We start from the raw sequence: 20,325 nt of genomic DNA, 5'->3' as shown, positions 1-20,325 counted from the left end.
CATCTCCCCAGTGTTGCCTGTATGAGGGCAGCGATACAGGCGCCAAAACTAGCGTGACGCATGCTCTATTAACTTAAGTGATGTGTTTTACTGTAAAAAGCAGCATAAAATATTTTTGGAAGTCTTGCAGTAGGTTCTTATCCTTGCACATATAAAAATTCAATCGTTTGCTCGTTCTCTGCGACAATTGGAAGTACTTGAGTTATGTACATCCAGTTCCGGCTTCGCGCTATTGGCTAGTCACTCATAGCACTTCCGGGCGACGAGCGACGAATTCTAGGTTTGCAGAACCGAGTTATCGCGCGACAAGACCGAGCCATCTGTTCAAGCGACGGCCCAATCCGTCGCTCGAAGCCATCGCTTGTTGCTGTCACGCACAAAATCGCGCTCATGGGGTTTAGCCTTTAATTGTTGATTTGACTCCAGACCTTACTCACGTTGATCAGCTGTCAGTTGTTTTACGATACTATTTAAATGGGAAAGTGTGCGAATGCTTTCTTGGATTCGTTCCAATTGAATCGCATACTGGCTTGTATCTTTTCGATACCGTGATGTCCCTCTTGATGACCAATGGCATCTCAATTGATGATTGTAGGGGGCCAAGCTTGTGATAATGTGAGTAATATGTTAGGAAAATACAAAGCTCTGCAAGCTCAAATCAAACACCTGAACGAATTGGCAGTCTATGTTCCATGTGCTGGTCATCCACTGAACTTAGTTGACGCGTGTATCGTTAACAGTTGCCTTGAGACAGTCAAATTTTTCACTGTAATTCAGAGACTGTATGTGTTTTTGCTGCCTCACTTAAGCGAAGGAGGTATCTTTTGGACAGCATGGGCGGAACTCTCTCTGAGACCAGGTGGTCAAGGCACGCTGAATCATGTAAGGCCATTCTGAAAAATTTCAATGCAGTCTTGTGTTGCCTTGAAGCTATGTTAAAGAATGAGGAAGAAAACGGTGACACTAAGAATGAAGCGCACTCTCTCTTCAAGAAAATGACAAAACTAGAGACTGCATTCACGGCCATTTTTCAGAGTGAAATCTTGGAGCGCTTTGACAGAACGAGCATAGCACTCCAGAAACGAGGCCTGGACATTTCTACTGCTGTAGACCTGCTGAGCTCTCTAGAAGGCTTTGTTAATTCTTTGTGACCTCTCTTTGATACCTTTGAAAAGAGAGCACGCACACTAAGCTACCAATCAATGTTATCAGGATGAGGGCAAACGCATTGTTTTGAGTAAGCACCTGGACGGAAAAAGCGATAGTGTGCTACAAGGTAGAAAAAAGTTTATCGTAGAGACCTACAATGTTGCACTTGACAGTCTAGGCTCTGCTTTGTGAGTGCGAAAGGCTGCCTACACTGAACTCTGTGATACGTTCGGATTCTTAAAATTGCTGACAAAAGTTGGGAGCGAGGCCTCTCTGGCACAGCAGGCTGAGAAGTTGTTGAAAACCTACAAAAATGATTTGGAGCCAGCATTTTCCACTGAAATTGTTCAGTTTGCGAACTTTTTGCACAACTCACAAAACGTGTGCCAGGACACGAGTCCCCCGGGAATAATGAAGTTGCTGCACTTAAGAAAGCTTATTGATGTGTTTTTGAACCTTTCTATTGTTTTGCGAATGTACTTAAGCACACCCGTGGCAAACTGTGAGGCCGAACAATCGCTTTCCAAGTTGTTGCTGATAAAAAATCGCCTTCATTTGAGCCTCCTTGACGACAAGTGAACTCGCTTGCTATCATGTCCATTGAAAGTGACCTCCTCTGCGATCTATCCTTCGATTTCGCCAAAGCGAAGGCACGAAAGATGCCATTTTAAAAGAGGACTGTTTGCGCTATACATGAATAGTTCCAATAAGTTCGTTGTGTCGCCTCCCAGCCTTCGTGTTGCCAATGAAACGCTGAGCAGTGTAATTCAAGATATGCAAATCGTTGTTCTTCTCTTGTTTGTTCTTGTGATATTTAGCATGCTTATAAAGAACTGTATTTTTGTTGTTTTTGATAGTGCCACGTCTATTTGGTGTCATCCTTGCTTGTCTTACCTTTAACGAAAATATTTTCAAATAATGTTTTGCAATTACAGTTGGTAATTTTCATCTGTATTCTAGTGCATTTCTGTGACGTTTTATTGCCTTAAGTATCATATATATCTATTGCATATTTATAGAGTAACATGCATAATTTGAATGAGCTTGAACTTTAATTAACGTGTATAGCTTGAATTTTAATAAAGAATAATTTGGATACAGTCATGCGTCTCCTCACGGGATTAAACTTAGTGATGTAAACAAAGCCTAGCTGCAGAAGGATTGACATCTGGGCTGTGTTGTCTTTTCTACATTCTTGTTCGTCTTGAGTGCACTAAACTTTTCCTTAAAGCCCAGCTTTTGCTGAAAACAGAATGGAGATTAATCACAAAGTGAACATATGTGTTGGTATTTACTACAGCACGCGTTTCAAGCCAGTTGTGTTGTTTTCCTAATAATAATAATAATAATAATAATAATAATAATAATAATAATAATAATAATCCCGTTGATCGCACTTCGTTCTTTTTAGTTTGGTGGAATTAAAATGAAACATGGCATATTTCCAGTAGCGTAGCAGGCGACAGGGGCGGGGGGGCAGTATTGGGAAAGGGGGCCTGCATGCGCATTAGCCCAGGGCCCCCATTTTTCTTAATCAAGCGTGCCTTGATCTAAATTACTCGATGAGGAGGCTATTACATCTACATTAAATAAAAATAATCAATTGAATAAATATAATTCTGCTAATTAACTTTGTAACTAATAATTTTACGCCATATTTTTTACTATGAATTATAGCCACTGAGTTCGCATGCTGTATCCACTTGGAACAAATTCTCTGGACAGCACCAGTTCCGAGATATTGATTTTCGAAGTGTCCATCGAAATGCATTGGTGTTTTAGTTACTTTTGTGCTTCAATAAACAAAACAGTGGTTTCTTAAAGAAAGTATCCTCAGTAATTGAAATGCGGCCAAGCTGGATTCACTTGAAATTAGAATCAACAGCAGTCATGCACAGCAGTGCTTGTACTCGAACTCACAGAAAAAGAGAAAAGAGAGGCTGCATGTTTGCCGGAAAAGCGAAGTAGCATTAGTGATAGCAAAGTATGCGACAATTACATGAAGGAAGATTACACCTCATGTAATTCTCATGTAATTCTCATTCTCATGTAATTAACCTTTTATTTAAATGCGGTGTATTTCCATCTAAACTTAAGAAAGCCAAAATAATACCTGTATTTAAAAAAGGTGATAGAGGGTTGATTTCTAACTATCGCCCTATTGCTATATTATCCGTGTTCAGCAAAATTATAGAGAAATGTTTTGAAAAGCGTCTAACTAAGTATCTAACAAAATTTGACATTCTCTGCACCACGCAGTTTGGTTTTCGTGCAGGTTACTCTACTAATCTTGCACTTCTTTCTTTCACTGATCGAATTAAGCACCACATTGACGAAGGTAAATATGCAGGAGCAGTGTTTATTGACCTCACCAAAGCGTTTGACTCAATTCTCCATAATATTTTAATTACTAAATTAAACGCAATCGGCGTTGTAGGACCGGCGCTGGCTTTTGTTCGCGATTATTTAACTAATAGACAACAGGCTGTTAGTATTTCTAATCATCTTTCTAACTTCAAATTAATTGATAGGGGAGTTCCTCAGGGGTCTATACTAGGCCCATTGCTCTTCACTATCTACATTAATGACTTAACTGCCCATCTTTCGCATTGTGAACCTTATCTCTATGCGGACGACACTACGATTCTAACTGCTGACACCTATATTAATGGCCTAACTTCTAAGCTCAATACCGATTTGGAAAACATTATTCGCTGGTGTAGTTGCAACTCTTTAGAAATTAACCCTAGTAAAACAGTCTTCATGCTATTTCATCCCACTCAAAAGAAAATAATAAATATTCCAACCATAACTATCGATAGTTACCCCATCAAACCTTCTAGTCATTGTCGTTTTTTGGGGGTTGTCCTCGATTCCAACTTAAAGTACACTACCCATATTTCACATCTAAAGCAAAAAATTGGATACGGTATCCGGATTCTTATAAAAGCACGTCCATACTTTAGACTACCAACCTTGCTATCTCTTTATCATGCATTTATACACAGTCACTTCACTTACTGCATTGCGACTTGGGGCAACACATATAGCTCTCATCTTGTTCCTTTACAATACGTCCAGAACCAGGCCATCCGCATTATTACTTTCCAGTCACCTCGATGTAGTGCATCTGCTCTTTTGCAAGAGCATCGCATTCTCACAATTCATAAACTATTTCAGTTAAACATGGCAATCCTTGTCTATAATTCCCTTCACTCAAACATTCCCCAAATAATCTTTAACACTGAACAACTTGCTAATCATAATAATACTCGATTTGCATTAGCTAACAACTTCTTATTACCCAAAATCAGAACTAATTTTGGCAAATTCACTTCTTCGTTCACAGCGATGTCTTACTGGAACTGTATTCCAACGGACATAAAGCTGTCTCCCAGTATAGGCAGCTTTAAAAAGCATTTATTCTCATATTTACTTAACTTGTGAATGCTATAATGTAATTTCACATGTTCTGTTTGCTTCATAATGGGTAAACCATTATATCTCTTTAACATTTCACATTTCACCATTTCACCAACATTTCATCATATCTGTCCACTTGTTTCCTTGTGTCAGTTATTGTTAGAACACTGTCTCATAGGCTACATTTCACTTCCCGTGTTTTGTTTTGTTTTTTAAATCAGTACATGATGAAATTTTGTACAGTGTTATGCCATGTTTTCAGTTGATTTGTTTTCATGCATTAATAGATGTTAACAATTCTACCTCTTTGCTGTATTTGCATTAACCTGAATTGTTTTGTTACTTTTATTTGTTCATAACGCCATTTTTTGTACTATATGTTTCGGTTCTTTTGCTGTCATGTGTAATTATTTGTAGACAACTTTAATACTTTGCTGCGTTTGCTGTAACCTAATTTGTTTTGATCTTTCTAGTTAGAACAGGAGGTCCCCTTACAGCCTTGCGCTTTGGGACCTCCTTCTGTATATCTTGTTACTGTGATTTTATTTTCTTGAGTGAATAAAATAAATCTTCTTCTTCTTCTTCTTCTTCTACCACCAAGAGACGCCAGATTCTTCCTGGTGCGAGAGGACTCAGGCTGTGAAATTGAACTGTCTCCTACTATTAGGTCTTGTAAATGCTCATATAGGGCCATCACTTCGGTGAATAATTCTTCAAGGTCACATAAAGTGGTTTCAGCGGATGATTGAAAAAAAGCGAAGGTAATTCCCATTTTTAAAGCAGGAAGGCGCGATAACCCTACTAATTACCGTCCGATCTCTCTAACCAGTGTCCCATCTAAGCTCCTTGAGCACATTATAGCATCTAACCTAATGGATTACCTAGAATCAATCAATTTTTTTTACCCTTTACAACACGGTTTTCGTAAATGTGTGTCTTGCTAAACTCAACTTGCCGAATTTACCCACGACCTACTACTACACATGGACGATCACCTTCAAATAGATGCAATTTATCTAGATTTTTCTAAGGCCTTTGACCGTGTGTCTCACAACCATCTCCTTGCAAAATTATCCTCTCTCGGTATCCGCCCCGAGATTATCAAATGGATTGAAAATTTTTTAACAGGACGCGTTCAGTTTAGGTATGCTAACAATTTTCAGTCAACCCTTACCAGTGTAACTTCCGGGGTTCCCCAAGGCGCAGGTTTATCTCCTCTATTGTTTTGGATTTACATAAATGACCTTCCCGCTAACATATCAACGAAGCTGCGGCTTTTTGCAGACGATTGCGTTCTTTATAACCCCCTTCATACATCTAACGACACAATCGCCCTACAACACGACCTTGATACTATCGCTTCTTGGTGCGAAAAATGACACATGCCTCTTAACCTCACTAAATGCAAGGTAATATCTTTCACGCGCAAACACACCACCGTACACCGCACTTATTGCATTAACTCTGTTCCTATTGATCACACGTGTACTTACAAATATCTAGGAGTTCATATGACGCCATCACTTTCATGGGTGAAACATATCCAAACAATTCGCTGCGAAGCTTCATGCACACTAGGGTATTTACGACATAACTTAAGATCTGCATCGTCTGAAATAAAAAAACTAGCATATTTAACGTATCCGCGACCCAAACTTGAGTACGCATCATCTATCTGGCATCCCTCACAAGCTTATCTTGCCGATGACTTAGAAGCCATACAAAACCGCGCTGCTCGCTTCATTACGTCACAATATTCAAGACATATCAGCGTAACCACCTTAAAACAAACTTTGTCTCTCCCATTGCTTGCTTCACGGCGCGTAACTTCTCGTCTTTGCCTTCTTCACACTTTCTTTTACTTCACCCATTCAGGACACGCCCTCTTAAAATGCCCGTTCAGAACATCATCCCGTTTATCTCATACTCGCCCCTTGGCGGCGATAAAGTGCCGGACGGCGGCGATGAGCAGCTCACTCTTCCCCCATGCCATAACACTTTGGAACACACTCCCGGATGACATTGTTTCATGCAGTGACCGCAAAACATTTCGCGAAAAACTAAACGATTTTGACAATGCCAACATAACCACATGAATACCACATCTATTTATTTATTGCCTTGTTGTTATTGTGTATATGTTCCGTCTTCTTCTTTTTGAAATTTTCTTTTTATGTACCTATTACAACTAATGTGCACTTTATTATGTAACTTTCTTATGAAGCTGTTCGACTTTGATGCATGCCCCCCTTATGTAATGCCTTCGGGCCCTTAAGGTTGAATAAATGAAATGAAATGAAATGAAGTTCCTTTAAGGGCATGAAATATACATATTGTCACGTGGTAGTGACGGTTGAGGACGCAGCAAGAAAACTGTGAATGGCGAAACTAACTTTATTGGGCGAACCTGTGCCCAGAAAAACAGTGCTCGACAATGCTCGACGAAAATGGCAAACACAGTCGGCGTTTGGCGAAAATCTGATCAGCGGGTCAAGCGCTTCGGCTTTTATATATCACTCGTCGAATGTTCCAGAGTAATCGCTGGGACCCTCGTGCCTTCCACAAAGTTCTACGCCATTCGCGTCGTGCACACATGCAATCAGATTACACAAGGTTCGGCAAGAACAGACAGCGGATTGAAGCATCGATAACATTCTAGAAACTTCCGATACATGTAGACGCGTCCGGCGCTGAGCAATAACATTTCTTAGATGGTAAAAGCGCTCACCTGTAAAAAATGAACGAGTTCACGTGTCAATATATATATATATATATATATATATATATATATATATATATATACATGTGTGTGGGATTCGGAAAGCAGGTCGGGCCCCAGCCCCCTCCGGAAAAATGAAAACATTCTGCCTATGCCAGCGTATATGTACAACAGTGGTCAATGGCGCAGGCACATTAATCCCTATCGATCGAATTGTTTCTGATGCGATTAGCATTCTTTGAGAACTTGGGTGACCTTTATGATGTATCTGCTGCTGGGTGGCATTGAGTTTGTGTGGCCACTCAAGCACAACAGCAAGCTGGGCCACGAATGCACTCTTCAGTTGACTTCTGTCATGCCAGCTTGGGCCAGTGGGCAGGCATCGCTCTTCAATAGTTCTTTGACATTTCTCTGCTGCTAACTGGAATCGAACAAACGTCATACGTATTCAGACACTCTTGTCTGAATTCACACTAAGCTTAGAAGTAGGGTGAAATGAGCAACTTGGTTGGTGTTCATCATAGACTTTTCAGGGCAAAAAACTACACAATGACTAGAGGGACGACCACATGACACAAGCGCTGGCTATCAACTAAATGTTTATTGTGAAGAAAAAGTTACATGACAGGATGCACAAAAGTTATTTTCAGTGGGAGGGCATTACAGAGGAAAAATCACGATAAGAAGTATTGGCAACGTGTTTTAATTTTGTGATATATTGGCTGGCGCGGACAATCCATCTCATGCAGCATGTTGCAAATGGAGCAATGTGTGGCGTGACTGCCTCACTAATTGGGAGATCGTAAGAGGCAGTGGGTGGGTGCGATTCACAGCAGCTGCCGCAGACAGACCTCCACTCTTGCAGCGCTTTGTTTCCATACACTCGACGTGTGCTACTCTGGTGCCATCTCGTAGCCATCGTTGTTTCAAAGCCCATCTTACGCAGCGCTTTTCTTCTCGCACTTTTGCCATATCCTCCTTCTCTGCTTCCTCCTCATGCTCTCTTCGGTATTGCAGTCTTTCATCTCCCGCTGCGACTTGCATTTGCTTTCATCTTTTGCTGCGTTCGTTATCTCAGTTATGAGGGACAACGCCGACGCTCGCTGCAGGAATGGGCGCCTAAAATCTGCGCTCTAAAATTTTAAAATAAAGCATGCACTGATTGCTATCCCATGTCATTTAGAAAGGATAGCTTTGGTCTTTTTCTTGTTTGCCATATGCCTCAGTGGTTCTTCGGAATAGACCTTCAGCTGATAGTCAGCTCTTAGGTTATGTGGATCTCCCTTTTGTAGTTTTTCACGCTGACAAGTCTCCGATAGACATATTCATGCATGTACCATGCGCGGACTTCGGGCGCAGCTGCTGTGTGGCGCATTGTGTCCAGAGGGAAGTGCAAGAGAGCAGCCTGGCTGGCTGTATGTGTCATGTGGTTCAGTGATGTCTCTAGTGTAGTGGGCTGGTGCATTGTTTCAATGCTAATCGTATTAACGTCGGCAGTCATCCTGTGATCCTTTGTTGGTACGAAATCCCACTCTCCCTCCCTTGCTATGTAGCCTGCTATGTACTTGGCCGGTGTTGTGTTATTTTCACCGATGGACATGGCCTTGTCTACCATGCAGACAAATTTGCCAATGGTGGTTTATTGTGTATTCAGTGGCACACACGCGCTTTCTAGTGCAAGAGGTTTTCAAAGGACTAAAATTCAGGGAAGAGCAAAGAAACCGTCTGGGACTCACAGCCGCTGCTCTATGGCACAAGAGGCACGAGCTGCTGCTACTCTAGCGCTTGATTAGTGCTTTCCTCACTTTCAGACAGAAGTTGAAACCCTGGTGGAGGCTGCCATTGCCGATGGAGACTTTAACAAGGCAGAGATGTTGAGCGACCACTTGGCCAACAGGCAGGTGAGATATTGTTGGGAAGAGGGCAGCATCGAGGTTCACCTTTGTTAATCTGTCATCAATATTCAATACTGCTTGTAAAAGCCTACTTAATGTTCAGCCCTTTAAAATATGGCCGCATTCTTTGAACCCTAAGGTAGGCTTAAGCATGAGATGCCCTTTCTATTTTGTGCCACGATTCCTGTATCCGATATCTTTTATCTTCCAATAAAATGAAAGAAAGCACAAACTGGGACACTGAAAGAAAAATGGCACATACCCACACACAAATGTGCTACTTGCAACACTATATTGATTGATTGATTGATTGATTGATTGATTGATTGATTGATTGATTGATTGATTGATTGTGGTAGCATTCTCACTTCAGCTATTGTTTTCAGATCATGCCCCACATAATGTGCTTTATCTCATAGGAACAGCCAAGGCTTACAGTATTGCGACAGTTTCCACCGTTATCTGGCCTTAACAAAAGGCCTGTTGATAAAAATAAACTATCCTACCAATTAAATTGTGTATTAAATGCAATTAAAACACAGTTGATTTCCTTTATGCTCTTCTTGGCTTCATTATCTGTTGGCTTCATATGTTTGTGACTTATCAAACTGGGCCCCTCAGTTCCTCTTCTTCTAATTCATAACACTGAAAGTAGCTTCTTTTCTATGCTAAAATGCCACACCAAAAACAAATGAAAGTAATCACCAGTAACTTCCTGCCTCACACAGAATTCAGATGGTCAGAATACTTGTCATATGTATAGACAACTGTTTATATAGAAACTTCTGGACACATGCTTGTCACAGGTCCTTTTTCTGGTTTAGCTAGAAGTTACGAGGAGACCTTGTGAGCCTGTGTCAAAACTTGACCAACTGAAACCAATATGCACAGTTTGCAAACAAAAATGTACCATACAAGTTCATTGGGCTGTTCTTAATCATAATTTATGTGGGCACAATTTTTTATGTGGGCTTGCAATTGTTAATTGCACAAACTTCATATTTGTTTTTATATGGGTATTATGGTGTGTGTATTTGTTTCCAAGTTTAATAATTAGCACCCTTACAATGTGCTGCTCAGTTTTCAAATCAGACTGAATTGCACCACTGTGTGTGTGTGTGTGCACATACACACTATGTTTTTTTTTTTTTCAGTATACTCACAGAGAGCTGTGAGAACTCACAGCTGTAGCATGCATTAAAGCTAGCATTTTATTTCCTTAGATTGTGCACATACTATGTTGTGCTGTGTATGATCCAGAAAGCAGTGTTGTGTGTAACAAAGACGCTAAATTGTCCAAAGATATTGCTGAAGTTGTCTGCCACTTGATTCGAAAGGTTGTCACGAACCATGACGAAAGGAGCTAAGAGGTCACTGTGCACTGAATGCAGAATGGTTCCAGCAAAGCAGAATGATTCAAGGAAAGCAGGGAGATTGGCTAGAATACTTTTGCTTTCGTATGAGTACTTTGCTGTGAGTGCTGCCTTTGCAGCTGTACAATGGATGCTAAGTGAAATTTTTGCTCGTTCAACTAGCAGCAGTGTGCCTTCCAATTCCCAATTTTTAGCTGTATTGAAGTGTATGTAGGTGCCTTACCTGATGTGTGTGCCCAGCTTGTTTGTTGGGAATACCTAAATCTGGTCTTTTAATGCAATTAGCATTCTTAGCCTATATCAGCTGCTTTGAGTCTATCTATCTAGCCTCTTTACACCACTCTTTTATAAATCCTTAAATATTTTGCCTGCCCTGGGCAGATTTCAACCCGCATTGCATGGATTCCTTTTAGGCACATCGCTTTAGCTTCACTCGCAATGCTTTAGTGCGGTGCTGCGAGTGCCTATGGGGCAGCAAGGGATGTGTTGGCATGCTATCTTGGAGGCCATGCAGTCTCGGGCTTGGTGCATGTGCACCACTAGATTGCGCAGCATGTCCCGAGGCAAGACAGGAGCCCAGTTGCAGCGCACGTCTCATGCGTGGCATGGTTTTGGTGATGGCAATGCAATGTGTCTCTACATTGCTTCAGTGCTAATCACAGTAACATTGACAGTCGTGTGAGCGGTTCAGCTTGAGTTCTTTTTTGAGCGAATTACAGTAACCTTGTACAGTAAAAAATTATTACGATAACTTTGCATCTGACTCAAAATAAATAGCTCCATTATATCTGATATTCAGGATAAGCACAAGTTTATCACCATTGATACAGCTCTTCTTAGAAGCTGTCTTGGTGCTAACGTTTGCCCCTGCTCCCTCCCCCAACAGTTTGCTGTGAAGATTGCAGACGCATTTGCTGCCAAGCGGTGTGCAGAGGAGCAAGAGGCCAAAAGGAGGAGAGACTATGTCAAGAGGCAGACCAAGTTACCTTGGGGGTGAGCACTGTAGCTTGTGCCTTTTGTGTGTGAAAGGTGCTGTCCATTTGTCGCAGCCTGATGTGCTCACTGGATACTAGAGGTACTCACTCTCATCTATACAATGGCTCATACTGGCTCCACATGGATTTCACCGGTGTGAGATAGAGCATGACGAAGGGTGTGAGTGGACGTAGGTATGAATGCAAGTGAGTGCCCATGAGTGTGAGCAGACGTGTGTATAAAGAGCACTGACTGCCAGTTAATGTGAGTACGAAGGAAAGTCAGTGACGGTGAGTTTAAGTGGACACAGGTATGAATGTGAGTGACCACCGGCTGGTGTGGGTGAATGCCATTGAGTGGGCCCGAGTACCAAAGTGGCTGGGAATGCGAGTTGAGTGCAGACAAGCATTGATGAAAAATATTTAAAAATATTGCTGAAGGTGTGCGGCTGTCAGCCTATTCTGCTTGCCTACGTGTGGATACTTCTGCATGACATACACAGCCGTGGTAAAGAGAGATGAATCATTTCTTTAATAGCATTTTTTTATAACATTTCAGCATTTATTATAAGCGATGCTATTACAGCAACCATAGCTAATCTGGTAACATTTCTGTCACCTGTAAAATTACGTTCTTTCTCAATTTTGCAACATCTTCCTCACATCCTTTCAAGTGTTTTGTTCTGCATTGCCTCAGTATGTAAGGCATTCTAAAAAAGTTTGTACCTGTTTTGTTCCATGTGTTTATTGACAGCATTGGCAGCATTGTTGTACCAAAAACGTGGCCGATGTTGTGGTCCAGCCGTCAAGTAATGGCTTTCCTCTTTGGTCTCTTTCACAATTGAGAAACATGGCATGAGAAAACCCCTCAGGCCATGTGTTTGTAAGCTTGCTTGTAAGTTATGAAAGCAAAGCTCACATAACCAATGAAGTATGAATTCATAAAGAGCTGTAAAGAGTTATACTTTCGTGTACGTAAGTCGGCACGAAATGCCTCCTTGAATCACAAGTATCCACTTGTGCCGCATGTTTTCTTCCTTCGAAGAAGAACACACTGGCACTTCTTTTCCTCTGTCATAATTGCCGTAACATCTCGACACACAACATTTGTTTGGCCTTTCTACATTGTCCTCTTCGGCTACAGATTAAGAAAAATGACGCACAACTACAGGCAGACGTGTCTTCAAAGACTGCGTGCTTCCACTGCGGCAAAACCAGCAAATGTAAGGCAGCTGCACGTTGCTGGCTGGTGAGCTGTGACTTCATATTCTAGTGTGCAGGCAGGAAAAACTTGTTCAGGAAGTGTCGACTCAGTGTGCCATGACCCAAGAAGTTATCTTTTCTGTGTCGCTTCAACTAGAAAAGTACAAAATCCAGAAGGTACAACCTGTTATCAGCTGTGCTGTAAACAAATCATCAACGAACCATAATCTCCCGATGACGACGCAGCAGCCGCTGACCTTTTGCACTGCACTGCCTCACTCCAAACTCTTTGCCACCCTGTATTCGTAAAACCAAAATAAAAGCATGTGGGGTCAAGCCCGCACCTACTTAAAGCAATAATGGGCGTAAAACCAACAAAAAGTAAATGAAAAGGTGTGTAGAACTACCTGAAGCACAAATTTAACAGAAAAAGTACCAATTGGAAAAATAAAAATTTGCAGGACTCTTTACCTTCAGGAGTGGAACACGATACATTTCGAAGATCCCTGACTGCTTGTCACGCTTCCCGGCAATTCTTTCAGATGCGCAGAGCTGAGTGCGATGGTCTGGTTGCAAGGAACCGAGCGGGCCACGTCGCTCGAAAAAGGGGTTTGTGTTCGAGTTTCCGCATAACAGAATTATGCTTTCTGGTATATTCAAATTAAACTCCGACACTGTCATGTTTGTAGGTTGTGTTTAGTTGCATTTTACAATTTTTCTGCCGTATTGCACTTTGAGGAGTTCAGTTAGTTCAGTACCGCATCTGCGCCATGCGGAGGGCCTAGGTGGTTGTGGTACATAACACTTTTTCACAAAGCGAAGTCTGACACCGACATCGAATTTTTTGTGACACAGGGCCTTTAATGCTATCACATTAAAATGTGGGCACCATAACACTTGACATCCTAAGAGTCTGGTCAGCAAGCACAGAGAGCACTCGCGCAGAGTGTTTATATGAAAACAAAAGATGGTGAGTGGCATGAATGATCGATAACAGTGTCTGCTGGTACCTGGTCAATGAGAGCCTTCTCTGGGCGGGTGCCAGATGTCGTCGAAGTCAAGAAGACTGGGACCAGTTCGAGCAGGTGCTCAGAATGCCTTCAATGGTCTAAAGTGAAATTATGGAGGCAGAGTGAGGAATGTGTGGTTGACCACAAGAAGCTGACCGAGCAATCATCGCAACAGAAGCAAAGAAGCACACTTGCACACTCCGCTGGGAGAGCGGACCCAAAACGACCCAGTAGACCAAGAACGAGTGAAAATGCATGTGTGTTGTTTTGCCTTTTCTTTTTTTCTCAACTGATCACGAGAAATGACAAAGTGGAGGGTTGTTTGTTGTTCGGCTTTTTTTTTTTTGAGATGTGGTGCTCAGCAGTGACAGAGAGTATGCATTAAAGGCCAACTGCAGCGAAATTTAACTTGGGCTAAATTGACTATAAATGCCGACCGTAAACTATCAAAAGTAATTTTGGCAAAGCCGTAACGCTGGTAATTGCCTAATTTTGTTATTAGCAGCTATTAAATAGTGCCTATGCAGACAGCACGTGCACCTGGCGGCAAAGTGGTAGCAATACACGTATGGCAAATATTGAAGAGCTGTACGGAAGTGTTGATCTCTTTGTTGCACCATGTTGCATCTAGGCAGCCAGGCGCATTGCTCGTTTATAATTTGTGAGTTGACAGGCATCTCTGTCGGTATGCGTTCTCCCTACTGCACTCGTAATTTGAGTTGTTGCAAGAACGGCTGTGCAGTGCACAGTGCTGAATAGACGAAGGCCGAACACGCCTTTCCTGTTTCAGCTTTCAGAGCAAAAGCGTGGACCACGGCACAGCAGGCAAGTGCAAGGCGTACTAGCCAACGCGCATAAAGCCTGTAAACTGCAGTTGACAAAGCTGCATAAGCTACATTTCAACAGCACTGTCACTCACCCATCAAGTTCTGCTTGGCAAGCGCTTCCTCGGCTTGACTATAACTACTATATGCCATGACAGCACACGAAAACCGACAGTAACGTTCAAAGGCATTATTATCGAACGATCATTTCCGGCAGTGCATCATCTGCAAAATATTTCGTGCATCTCTACATCGGACGCGCTGAAGTAAACAAACTAAATCCTTTCTGACACAGTGCCAGAAACAAGCAGCTGCATTTGTCACGAAGGAAAATTCGATGTGGCGGCCATGGTGTAGATGCGGTGGCAAGCCACGCAGGAATGCAATGCTGCCAGAGTGAAATAGGCAAAGCTTTAGCACGGCCGCAGTCTGGCCTGTCTGGCCGCGAGTTTGCGCACACTTAGCACTGAGCCCTGCTGAGCCCCTCTAGGCGGGCCATGCCAAGTCTCAGCTACTTATTATCCTTTACTACAGATGGCAGTAGTTGACAGATCGGTCTATGGAGCCCACATCAGAACAGTGTTTTTGCTTGCATGAAGGTCTACTAGTCCGGCGCTTCCAGCATGCCAGGCAGCGGCCGGTGAAGTTGGATGCACCATGCTGTAGACACTAAAATTGCTAAAATTTTACCCTTCGCTCTAACCTTTTATTTTTTTTAATTCTTTTTTTTATGTTGTCCTCCGAACTATTGTATAATTTCTTGAGCATTTCGCCTGCCTTTGTGTATAACTGTCGTATAACTGCTGTTACATGAATCCTGTGTAAAATACTGAGTTGTCTCGCTATAATTCTTTTTTCGCACTTCCTGCATGGGCCCAAGTCTAGCCGAGAAGGCTAAGGGCCCAGATGATTCACTCGTATTTCTTATTAGTTGTTTGAATAAACTGATTTTTGAAAATTTGAAAAAAATTTGAAACATGACTTGCAGCAGCATGGCGATCAGTTGTTGCCGCAGCGCTAACGGACAAGTGCGCTGCGAGCGAGTGCTTTTTTCTTTGTCGAAGGCGCAAACGCAACACGCTTGCTTCGCTGAACCCAAACAGCATGCTGCTGGTCAGCCAAGCTAGTGCATGATCCAGCTGCTCCGGTGTGTGATAGGACATGTTCTATTCCCGCACCAGCCACACTAGACTGTACAGCGTTGAATTCACGCCGATATAGGGTAACTGTGTCACATGTAAATCGCGTCCGCGTTAAGCTGGACTATACTGCACCTTTAGCTTGGCCACCCAAGTGCACTCTTCTTCGAGCGGAGGCAGAACGCATCGAGGCCCTGTTGAACGTAGACAACCAGATAGAGAAAACTAGCTAAACTCAGAGAATACTCCAAATCAAAATAAAATCGCAGGTGTGCAACGGCGTTGTCACAGTGCATGAAGCGGCTCATCACCATCTATTCATGTCCACTGCAGGACGAAGGTCTCTCCCTGCGATCTCCAATCACCCCTGCCCTGCGCCAACCAATTCCAACTAGCACCCACAAATTTCCTAATTGTGTCACACCATCTAGTCTTCTGCTGTCCTCTCCTGCGCTTCCCTTCTCTTGGTACCCATTCTCTCACCCTAATGCTCCAACAGTTATCTAGTCTGTGCATTACATCACTGGCCCAGCACCATTTTTTTCTCTTAATGTCTATTAGAATATCGTCTATACCTGTTTGCTCTTGGATTCAAACGGCTCTCTTTCTGTCTCTTAAAGTTATGCCTAGCATTCTTCGTTCCATCGCTCTTTGCGCGGTCCTTAACTTGTTGTCAAGCTTCTTTGTCAGCCACCAAGTCTCTGCGCCGTATGTCCGCACCGGTAAAATGCACTGATTGTATACTTTCCTTTTCAACAAAGCAGCTAACAGTCAAACACTGTGGCTAGCAGACGTACGGGACCTGTTCGCTTATACACCGGAACAGAATAAAAGTAAAGGCATAGCCTCCTCTCGAGGAGGCTTGGGAAAACAGACAGCATGGGTGCTGGTTCTCCACATTCTTCATTGTACAGTAAAACCTTTTTAAACCATACCCGCTTAAAGAGTAGTTTCGTTTTGAAAGTAGTAAAGTCAAATCCCCAACTCAGTGGCCATTGAACATAATGCATTTTGTATCTGCATAAACCATACCAGCTTATTGCATACATATCGCTTAACATATAGTGTTTCCGTTTTTCGTTGCGAAATCACGGCAGTGTGTTGGCCCGGAAAAACAACGAGCCTCAGAGATCAGAATGGCTTCCAAGCGCAAATGCAGAGGGCGATACGAAGGGTGAAGCCACGTCAACATCAGCATCATTTCGAAGCCGTGCTAGAGTCGTAGCATTGTGGTGTCATGCAAGCTAGGACACAAACTGGGTGCTCAGCATAGAAAAAAAATTGGACATCGTTTGTGCTGTCAAACATGGCACGAAGTCGGTGCTGGCACGCATGAGGGATCTATCGTTGACTGCGGTGTATGGCATTTGGAACGCGAAGGAGAAATTGGTTGGCAATGCTGCTGCCACAAGGAAAATGCATCGGCTATGAGGTTAGACTTTTTGCCATCATTGCTTCTGTTGCTGCTGAAGTGTTGCCTAACAGCAGTAATGAGGACGACATGGAAAGCAACAGCGCAGGCGTTTCAAGTCTGACAGTGGCAGATGCTGTGCGTTACATCACCTTCATGCGGGTGTTTGCCGAGAAGAGAGTGCTGGCGGAAAAGCTGGCTCGTAGCTTGAGCGAGTTTGAGGATGCCATCGTCACTGCTAGCCTGCTGCGGCATCAAATGAAAATAACATACTCTTGTCACACAACGTGAATAAATACTGCATGCTTTTTGCCCTTTCATCGCACTCTCTGATAGTTCTATTTTTCACAGGTAAGTGGGCAACCTCGCAATATTTCGATTAAGCAGTACTACCATTTACGACACACTTTTTCCGAACTCCGATCAACTACGGTTTAACGAGGTTTCACAGTACATCACTTCGGCCAGGTGATAATGGTGGCGTTTCTTTAAAAGTTTCGCTATGAAAAACACTGATTTTTGCGAGGTCTTTTTTACCCATTGGCCTGTATTTCAAGCATAAGATGTTGCACAGAGGCTACTGCATGTCCCAAGTGCCTGAAAGTGGGCTTTTTACATGGTTGAGCAGCTGGCCTTTAAAGCAAGAAGAAAGTGAAAAAATGAGAGTAAGAAAAAATAAAAATGGAATGGAATGACAGTAATAAAAATGAAGGAGAAAGAAGGAAGACAAAAGTAACAAGAAAAGTGCTGAATAAATGCTGATAAAAAATGGATGCGTTAGAATAGCTGGAGATGTCACACATTGTGATATATTGGAATTTCCTTCCTTTTTTTTCTTTTCTTTTCAAGCGGTGCGAGCTATGCACCCAACTGGTCGCCATGCACTAAAGTCATCAGAAACACAGCATGCAATCTGCTGGCCCCAAGTGCACTACCATGCCAAGTGCACATGGGGTGTGAGGCAAGAATTCTTCAATGCTAAGGAGGGAGCGACACTGAATTGGGCTGTTAGAAGCGGTAGTAGAAGGTGCTCAGCGTCGACTGCTCTGGCACCCGCCAGAGGCGCTGCCGCCTGTTTCTCCTGAAAACTTCCCCTCGATTCGTGTTGAGTGTGTTCTGTTGGATTGACGTGCTGTCGACTGCAAGTCCAGCCGGCGTTTTCAGCAGTATCCTCTGTGCTTGCTCTGTGCTTGATGCTTCTCTCAATGTGCACTGTGAGTGAGTTTGACAAGCCGCCGTCGAAATTACTACTTTGCACCCGGGTGCAGAACTAGCTACAGTCGTCTGAAAGATGCAATAAAGGCGTCTTTTTTCAGCGTTCCACGTGATGAAGAACAGTGAAAGGAATGGGAGAGGAACCTCCACCGTGCAGATAAGACACTGGATGAATCTCGCGCAGTCTCTGTGTTGCACTTCCAACCGCGATTCATAATTAGGCACTTCGTGCACCTTATAGATGGCAAAGAGGTGCGCATTCCTCGTGAGAAGCCACTGCTATCAGAAAACGCTGATACTTCTGAATTTACCACAGTAGCTGACGAAGACGACACTGAAGCCCAGGAACAAAAGGAAAAGGTGTGAAAATGACAAAGCACCCGCAAAGAAAACAAACCGATGCGCACTGGACAATAACCGTTCGGAGTTTTCACCGGCGCTTCCGGGATAGACCATGACTCGGCGCAAGAGGAGGGCGTTACGACAGAGCGTCAACACTGTTTGTCATTTCTTTTTGATTTAAAGACTCCTTTCAAGTATAGGAGTTCACATCAACTCCCCTACCTTGACGGAGTGCTTTATTGCACGTTGACTCAGCCTAAAATCTCAGGAACAAGCAGAGAACATGCTCAAAAACGTGGGCAGGGCAACGTGCACTCTAAGAAAAGTTTATGCCCTTTGAGTCGTATCTTGCCACACAACGATAATCGTCATGTCTTATCCGTATTTCCTCTCTTTAATGCCGCGAGCCCGGTACTTCCCAGTAACGAACGGCATTCGCGTTATCTGCATGACATATCATTCCCGACAGGAAAGTAGCAGGTGTGGCGTTTTCAAGAAAGGAAACGCAAGCAATTGAAGGCAGATGACGATTATCGTCGTGTAGCAGATATAGACCCCAAGGGGTGTACCTTTGTGTAAGAGTGTGATATAGGTGGGGCAACGTGAAAATGTTTGCTTTAGTACGACACACTTCCGCACTGCACGCGCCTTACCTGAGAAAAATAGAAAACGAAGTGGTGGGTAAATTCGGCGCGGTAATGCTGGAAACGTGCATGCACGGTCGTTGTGGCAAAACCAGACTCACAATTTTATCGATCAGCAAGAGAAAACACTCAAGTGTCCCTTGCTACGGTGACCGCAGCGCCCGTATGAAGCTATTAACAGAACAGTATTAAAAGCAAGGTTAGTTCATTCGTGCTTCCCGCAACAAAACATCGCCAACCATCTGTAGATCAATCGCAACAATAGTAATTTAGTTCAGCGCGCACTGCGAAGGTGCACCACAAGAAGTTTCGTGTGTTGCACGTCGTGCATTTTACTTTAATTATGGTCAAAACAGCAACGTGTGATAGCCGCTTTACCGTAATGTGTAAGAAAGTTTCAGGTGACGGTGATGCTGCGAACCGTGCCACCTGTCGGCGTCAACACGAAGTGCGTCAAGCCTGCCGCGATGTGAGCACACAATAACTCTTCTAGTACACTGTACTTGTCAGCAACTTGCTAGCGAAGCTGCCATCACTCATCACGGAGTATGAGCCTCGTGATGTTTTTAATGCTGATAATGCACGTGTGTTTTTTAACCTGCAACCTGAGAAGAGCCTCTGTGCGAAGCATGCAGAGGAGGCAAAAACAGCAAAGAACGCATTATGGTTCCCTTATGCTGTAATGCTGATGGATTGGAGAAACTTAAGCTCACGGTAGTTGGCAAATTTCAAAAGCCCCGGTGCTTCAAGCGCGAGAGTCATTTGCCATTCGTCTATCGGGCAAACAAAAAGGCATGGATGACAGCGGTGCTGTTCGAAGAGTTTCTGTCGCTCCTTGACAGGAGGATGGCTTGCAAGAATCAGAAGATTGTTCTGTTTCTTGACCAGTGCGCCGCCCACCCGAGGCAAGTAACGCTTCAAAACGTTGAACTTGTCTTTTTACTTGCGAACACGACGATGCACCTGCAACCCCTTGACGCTGGGATTATAAAGAACGCAAAGCA

The 20,325-nt window shown here is 43.2% G+C and overlaps 1 protein-coding gene across 3 annotated transcripts in view; it reads left to right on the top strand.

Moving 5' to 3' along the window:
- The window catches only part of LOC135917936 (protein FAM204A-like), a 124,386-nt gene that overhangs the window by 93,521 nt on the left and 10,540 nt on the right, over positions 1–20,325 (top strand). For 2 of the 3 annotated variants that reach the window (XM_065451576.2, XM_070538262.1), the window contains exons 4-5: positions 9,103–9,192; positions 11,446–11,552. In XM_065451576.2, coding sequence (XP_065307648.2) covers positions 9,103–9,192; positions 11,446–11,552 — 197 coding nt within the window. The remainder of the gene's footprint in view (positions 1–9,102; positions 9,193–11,445; positions 11,553–20,325) is intronic. The other variant, XM_070538261.1, reaches the window with a different exon arrangement.

Source organism: Dermacentor albipictus, chromosome 5 (assembly GCF_038994185.2).
Source record: "Dermacentor albipictus isolate Rhodes 1998 colony chromosome 5, USDA_Dalb.pri_finalv2, whole genome shotgun sequence".
Classification (NCBI taxonomy): domain Eukaryota; kingdom Metazoa; phylum Arthropoda; class Arachnida; order Ixodida; family Ixodidae; genus Dermacentor; species Dermacentor albipictus.
Note: the sequence above shows the minus strand (reverse complement) of the source record. Positions and strands in the feature narration are given on the sequence as shown.